Source organism: Rhinolophus ferrumequinum, chromosome 19, assembly GCF_004115265.2.
Source record: "Rhinolophus ferrumequinum isolate MPI-CBG mRhiFer1 chromosome 19, mRhiFer1_v1.p, whole genome shotgun sequence".
NCBI lineage: Eukaryota > Metazoa > Chordata > Mammalia > Chiroptera > Rhinolophidae > Rhinolophus > Rhinolophus ferrumequinum.
Genome location: NC_046302.1, coordinates 250,107 through 257,822, shown reverse-complemented (window position 1 = coordinate 257,822; position 7,716 = coordinate 250,107). Strand labels below are relative to the sequence as shown.

The 7,716-nt window shown below is 46.9% G+C and overlaps 1 protein-coding gene across 2 annotated transcripts in view; it reads left to right on the top strand.

Moving 5' to 3' along the window:
- The first annotated feature begins 286 nt into the window (after nt 1–286).
- RAB43 (RAB43, member RAS oncogene family) overlaps nt 287–7,716 on the top strand; it is a 43,027-nt gene continuing 35,597 nt past the window's right edge. Inside the window, exon 1 of one of the 2 annotated variants that reach the window (XM_033087458.1) lies at nt 287–653. In XM_033087458.1, coding sequence (XP_032943349.1) covers nt 450–653 — 204 coding nt within the window. In that variant the 5' untranslated portion in view covers nt 287–449. The remainder of the gene's footprint in view (nt 654–7,716) is intronic. The other variant, XM_033087457.1, reaches the window with a different exon arrangement.

Here is a 7,716-nt window from a genome sequence, read left to right as displayed (position 1 = left end):
GGCTTGGGGAAGGCGGAGGCGGGACAGGAGGCGCCAGAGCAGGTCCTAGGGTCCCAGCTGGAGAGTAGCCTAGTTGAAGAAGGGTCTGAGGTGGAGCAGTGGTTTGGGGGCGGTGTGGAGGGAGAGATAAATAGGCGGAGGGGGTGTAGGGAATGCTGGGGGAGGTACTGCGAGCGGAGTCGGACTGGGGCGGTGCCGAGGCGGGCCTAAGGGCGGGACTGACCTGGAGAACGGAGGGCTGGACTAGGGGAGTCGGGGGAGGAGCCGAGGCCCGCGGGCTCCCTGCAGGCCGGGGCGGGCCGGGGCGGGGCGGGCCGGGCCGGGCCCGCGGTTGGCGGCTCCACTGTTTCAGGTGTTGCGGCCGCTCCACGTCGCCAGGCGCCGGTGGCTTCTGTGAGCCCAAGCCGCCCTCAGCGTCTGGAGCGCCGGCTCTCGGCTCCCCCGCAGCCATGGCGGGGCCGGGCCCAGGCCCAGGGGACCCAGACGAACAGTACGATTTCCTGTTCAAGTTGGTGCTGGTGGGCGACGCGAGCGTGGGCAAGACGTGCGTGGTGCAGCGCTTCAAGACCGGCGCCTTCTCGGAGCGCCAGAGCAGCACCATCGGCGTCGACTTCACCATGAAGACGCTGGAGATCCAGGGCAAGCGGGTCAAGGTGGGAGGCCCGGCCTAGGGTCGCCGCGCTGGGTTGGGCAAGCCCTCTCCGGCCTCTACGCAGCACTGGCTCCGACTGGTACCAGGGGCGGCCAGGGCCCCTGGAAGGTTCTCCCTCAGCGGGGGCGGGGGCCGCAACTAGCGCCTAGGATTGTGCTGAGGTGTCTGGCAAATCCGTTTTGCTTTTCCTTTCCTTCCTCCTGTTGGAGTAGGCCTGGGCCTTGGAATCTGGGCCAGGTTCAGTACGCGGAGCGCCGGCCTTGGGGTGTGTGTGTGTGTGTGTGTGTGTGTGCGCGCGCGCGCGCTGGGGGTAGTGCAAAGAAGGAGCCCCTGCCCTCACGAGCTCGCACCCGGGGGATTTTGCTCCACAATAACTTCGCCGGTGGAAGGCAGCCGAGCGCCTCGGAATGCCGGGGACAGAAGAACTCCTGGCTGGCCCTGACGTCTTCCCACCGTGGTCAAAGCCCCCAGTTCGGCCCTTGGGTGGGGAATCCAGCGAGAAAACTACACCCGCCCCGAGACTAGGAGGGATCAGGAAGTAGTGGCTTCTAGGACCAGAGGGCCAAAACTTTTTGTCAGAATTTCCGGCCTGGCCACGCCTCCCTGCAGTCTCTTTGTGGACCTAATGGTGGAACTTGACTCGACTAGTGCCAGCACTGCATCCCCCCTCCCCCAGCTGGAGTTTGCTAGAAACTGAAAACTTCACAGCTACGGGAAGGTAGGGGAGAGGACCAGTTTTTGGCAGTGGCTCCAAATAGAAACAGCAGGATGTAGTTGTCACAATGTTCTGGCAATGATTTGACACATAATATTTGATTAATGAATCAGACTTTCTTAATCTGGGTGTCAACCCCCTTTAATAGAATAGGAGACCAAGACCAAGATAGAGCAGCGTTCTTGCTCAGTAACTTAACTGTGCTGCACTTTCCATTCTTTCATGGTTTTCAGTTCACATGGTCTTTAGAACTCTTACAAGTACTGGGCAGGAGCAAGAAGTTGAACCAGGGCAATTGGAGTTGGTTGAGCTCTGGAGTTCTGCCTCTTTGGTTTACTGTAAGCCTTCTCATGGTTGCGTTTGGCCTGGATACTTAGCTCTTTGAGCAAAATTTGGATAATTTCTCAGTGTTGCCTCCCTCCTGCCCTATCATGGAGAAAAAGTAAGCCAACAGTCTTTACATGACCACAGTGCATCTAGAATAGACGTGACAGTGGAAGCAGAAACTATCTGCCTGAAGGGTTTTGTTTGTTTTTTTTTTAATAGTCTTTTGGTTTTCTGGGGTTTTATTGTCGTTTGTTTGTTTGTTTTGTCTCCTTGGGATAGGAAAAAAGAGCAAGGTGTGGCAGGCAGTTTTGTTATTACTTGGGACCATCCCTTTAGAGCAGGTGGTGAGGGAAGGGCTGTGGGATGGATGCATTGTATCCATGGGTGAGCTTGTGCCCTGTGATGATGCCAGCAGCCACAGGGAAAGTGGAGCATTAAAATATAGGCATAAACAACAGTAGTGTTATTGTAAGCTGTCAGCCTGCTCCCACTTCAGTGTTTGTGGTGACCCATGCTGACAGTGGTCAAGGAGGGCGCAGGGTGTTCTCTGTTTACTTGGCGAGATAACAACCTGTGCCCCTTTGGAGCCCAGGGTGTACTGTGTACCTGAGCACAGGTTATGCAATGCAGAACACGCAATTCATTATTTCTTTTCCTCATGGTCACCTCCAGATTGTTCTTAGGAGGCAGCCGGGTGGGACTGGGAATGGGAAAACAGTATAGGTAACACCTTTAATAGTTATATTTCCCGTCTTGAGAGTCTCGTGTGCCAGTTGTTTTACAGATGTGTTCTTATTATTACCCTCTTCTCACACAGGACAGGATTGCCCCAGAGCACACAGCTACTAAGTGACAGAGGTGGAAATTTTTCTTCCAGTTTTTTTGACTCCAAAGCACTGAGGTCTTTCCCGGTTACCAAACTACTTCTTAGATCTAATTGTTTGAAGTGGAAAAGCCTTTGGCAATTATTTACCTCCTCATTTTGAAGTCAGAGAAACCTGAAGCCCAGTACACTGAAGAGGCTCTGAATTAAAAGTGAGCAGCAGTAGGTGGGGGACAGTCTCTCAAGTCAGGATTTTTGGGCTCTACTGATTCATCAGGGGTAAGTCGGTTTTCCTCTCTCTGTTTCCTCATCCATAAAATACCTCTGAGGTGTCTTCCAGCAATGTAATTTTAAAAAATAGAATTATTGAGGTTTAATTTACACATACTAAACACCCATTTTTAGGTGTACAGTTCTGTGAACTTTGATAAATGTATACAGTCTTGTAACCACCACCACAATCAAGGTATAGCATACTTCCATCAACCCAGAAAATTCCCTTGTATCTCTTGGTGTCATTGTCCTACCTTCACCCCTGGCCCTGGCAACCACTGAACTATTTTTTGTCCCTATAGATTCAGCAGTGTGATTTTGACTGGAATCTTTGATGAGCCAGATTTTATTGTTGTTTCTTCAGAAGCAGGTCCATATCAGGGGTTTAGTTTGAAATCTTCCCAGGGTCCATCCGGTGTCCAATAAGCATCCAGTATGATCTCTTAAACCTCCTTTTCCTGTAACTCTGGCTTTTGTTAGAGCTTGGGTAACCTAAGAGGTAGATCACCTAGTGGTTTTCTAACTCCTCTGAGCTCCAGTGTTTGGGGGCATGGTGGGGTAAAGGAGGAAAGCCAAGACGCCACAAATTTAGAAGAGCCTTAAGCTTCCACACAGAACAGTGCTACTTGTATCTAGTTTTATATTGAGGTTCCACTTGTTTTTATTTGATTAAAGAATTCTGCTGCTGAAAAATAAAAAGTTTGAAACATCACAGATGTAATTAAACCCCCTTATTTCTATAGTCACTTCCCAGTGCAACCGGAGTAACATCTAAATCTGAAGAGATAGGCCCCTGTGTGCCTTGCCAACTTCATCTCTCTTCCTCTGCCCCTCATTCACTACTCTCCAGCCATTTGTGCCCTTCAGACGTGCTTGCCTGAGGCCCTTTGTATTTTTGCCTCTGCCTGTCATACTTTGTCCCAAGGGGATCTGTCCCTATATCCCATTGTAACCACTGCTTCATCATTTGGCTTCCTTGGAGAATGCCACCTCTTCAGAAAGGCCTTCCCTGGCCTCCCAGGCCCTCCTTCCCATTATGGGATAAGTTCAAGGGTAAGTTCATAGCACTTACCAGGACTTGAAATTGCTTTGTTTCTTGGTCTCCCCCTGTATAATGTCAGCTCCTTGGAAGCTCAGGGATCCAGTCTGCCTTGCATATTAGTGAATTCCTGCACCTACAAGTGTCAGACAGATGGTGTTCAATACATGTCTGTTAATTGATTTTTATTTATAGAGAGGAAGCTGAGGCCAAAATAAATGAAATGACCCATATGCCTAAGGTCACACACATCAGTGGCAAAACCAGGACTTGAATGCAGGGTCAGCCTGGCTTCTAAATCTAGTGCTCATTTTTACCATTGACCACCCTTCTGAGTCCCTCTGGGTTCATAATAATGATGACCCTGAAATTCTGCAAGTTAATCAGTCTAGTAAAAGTGCACTTGTGGCCACCACACTTTGAGAGAAGAATGTGGACTTGGGCATTTTACATGTTTTCAACAATAAGAATTGAAACCTCAAGGGATTTCAGGGCATTTGTCAGCTAACAGAACATCTAGCCAGTCCCAAACAGCTCACATAGCCTGTTGTGCTGGTTAGTAAGGCTCTGCATGTGGTGATTGGTTCCTATGCCCTACCCTATTCCTTCTGCTCTAGCTATGCAGACTGAACATCAAGAGTGAATCGGTGCTGCTAGTGTTTCAAATTTTGGAGTCTCTGAAAGAGAACACTGGATTAGGAGTCTGGGTCCTAACCAGTCTGGGTCTTATGCCCAACCCTGCCAAAACTGTGGCTAATTCCTTTCCCCTTCTTGGAGCCTCAGGCTTCCTCGTTTGTGAAATGGGACTCACGGTCTTCCTTCTGCCTACTTAGGGTGTTGGAAAGCTATAGATTGCTTAAAATAATTTAAAATTCCCTTTATATGTTTTTGAATAGTTCTACATAGTTCATCTACGTATACATACATCTACATAGTTCAGAGTTTCAAAATTTCAAAGATGTGAAGGGGCATACAGGAAAAAAAATCTCCTTTCCACATCTGTCCCCCAAGCTACCCAGTGCCCTGTAAGAAGAGGCAATCAGTGTTAACCCATTTCTTTGTCTGTCCTGAAAGTGCTGTTGTAAATAAAACCAAGAAGTCACAAATATAAGGAATTATTTTATTATTGCTGTTGTTACCATTTTCCTCCTTAGATTAGACAGATTATTTCTTAACCTGCCGTCTCCCACCGGTCACTCCTTCCCAACCTCACTGTTCCCCAGGAAATCTCAGCTGGTTCTAAATCCTTAAAATATTCTTACGGTTCCTCTACTCACCTTATCTGGGACAGATAAGGCTTGTTATATAAACTTGTTTTTTGCAGATCACTGGGGACACAGGCCTCAAGTTTACACACACAGGTTAGCCTTGTAAAATTGTACCCGATTTATTCAGCTCTCTTTCAGGCTCACTCTCCCTTGGTTGGGGATGCTGCCAGATCTTCCTTCATAGAGGTAAAGTCTACGCCCTTGGGCCTGAGCCTCCAGAATTCAGGACCTTCAGCCTTGGTTCTCAAGCTTCTCTTGGCCCTACAAGACATCTTTGTTTTGTGGCACTTCCAAAAGAGGGGACAGGAGCAGGGTAAAAGGAACCAGCGTCTTTTTAAAGTTTGTATCCTCAGTCCTTCCAGTCAGGCATCTGGCTTTGCTCACATGCTTTTCCTATTTGGATAAAATTGGTTGGACTTTTTTCAGTTTTGATCAGAGATAGCAAAAGGACTGTTAGGTAAGAAAGAAGTCTTAGGTCACGCTGGTTGTCTGAAGAAATCTGTTCTTGATACCAGTGACAGGCATCCTCATTGCAAAATAAGCCTTGCCTCCCAAGGTTTCTGACAGTCCTGAGGCAGCACGTGTAGTCGGAGAAAGACTGAGGGCCAGCGTTAGATGGCACCAGGTTAAAAATCTTGGCTTTGCCACATAGGGCCTTGGGTACGTACCACTTCCAATCTGCTTCACCTGCAAACCCCCTAGCTTTAAGGACCTGACATATAGCAGATCATCAGTAGATGGGAACTCACATTGGGTGGAAATCAGCTGAGAGAGATAGTGGCATGGGGAGTCAGGAAGTGTGGGGCTGCCCAACGAGATTTGTGAAAGTTGCTTCACTGATTTCTTATCCTATCAGTGAAATGAAGAAAAGGATCCCTATTGTACCTACCTATATAGGGTTTTCTGGGCAAGAAAAGGCAAGGGCCTGCCCCCTGTGGCAGATCTGGGCAGAGATTCCACACCGGTTAGGAGTTACAGTGCACCAGGCCTTTAGCACCTTGCTGGGTCCACATCGCAGCTCAGGGTGTCAACATGTCTGTTTCCTTTCCTCACTTTCATCTCTTTGGTCTTTAAGTCCTTTCAGGTTTCTTTATCTTTCATTGGCCTTTGGGTAGTGCTGGGCCTGTGATAGGCCCTTGCTGAGGCCTGATGCTGAATGGTTTTCTTTAAGTGCTTTGGTTTTCTTTGGATGTGAGGAAATCATAGAGTTGAGTAGTAATAGGGCAGCCCTCCCTCCCACATGTACTGCATCTTCTGTTTTTACCATTGTTCTCATACTTGGTCCTCACAGTGGCCCTGTGAGAGGGACCCCCATTTTACAGAGGGGGAAATGAGGGCCTGTGTGTAGCAAGTCTGAACCAGAACCTAGCCTTCTAGTTCCTAGTCTAGTGCTTTTCCTCATTGTTGTATTATGCCCTCTACCACTACCAACACACACACACACACACAGACACACACACACACACACACACTAAAAGGTTTGGGACCAATTTAATATGTAAGCCATCACATACCACTTGTATTTACATTTTGATTAGCAGTATCATATGAACATCCTAATGCCAGATGCTTATTAAACAAATCCTTATTAATTCACATTAATTGGGAGAAATGGTGCGTATGGCCAGTGTAAACAAAAGAAAAAAGTCCATCATCTAGATTGACGTACAAAATGCTACTTTATTGAACGTATAGCAATGGAAACCAAGCAAGTGCTGTTAGAGGGCTTATCCAACGACCCTGAGGGTAATTGCAGTATCTTTTGGTCAGTGACAGGTCATTGGAGTAAGTATGCTGCTTCCTGAGGTGACTGCTTTTTAAGGGGACAAGGTTCTTCTTGATTTGAGAGGCCTAAAAAGTTGGTCTCCAACTCACAGTTTATGGGTCATTTCCCCTCCCTGTGTTAGTTACCTTGTCTCTGACATGAGGATGTTGGACTATGCTATCTTTGAATTCACTGAAAAAATCACTTGTAATTTCAAGCCAGGTGATCCCCACCCCTGCCATTTTTATGTCTGAGAAGTGTAAAAATCAGATTTTTTTAAAATTAAAATATTCTATTTACATTTTCCAGTGAGAAACTTTGATTTTTTATTGTTGTTGTTTAACTTGTTTTTTACTCTTGGGTTTTAACTCTGTAATGGGTACACATATAGTAGATTATTTCATAATGAAAAAAATAGATCACAGCTATCAGAATAAACTTCAGTTTGCTAGCTATGAATTGTTGCTATCTGTCATGTTTACATTATGGATGAAATACATAGAAAAATCAATATTATTAGTGAAATCACAAGGTAAATATCTCAATATAAACTTTGACTGTACAGTTTTCTTTGGGTTATTTTCTCCAGAATAAGCCCTTGACAAGTATTGGCTGAATAAACGAGCAAGTAAATAAGAGAGAAGGGAGAGCCACATTTGAGCAGAAAAAAGTGTCAGTGGATGTGGAAGCTCTATTTAAAGAGTGAGGTTCATGGAAAAGCTGAAGGGCACCTGGGCACAGAGCTGGAAATGAATGTGGGGTGAAAAAAGGAGACCTCATGGGAACTCGGGTTCTCTTGCCACTGGGAAGGAGAGTGGTAATGGATGGAAGGCCCTGGTGTGTTAAGATACACA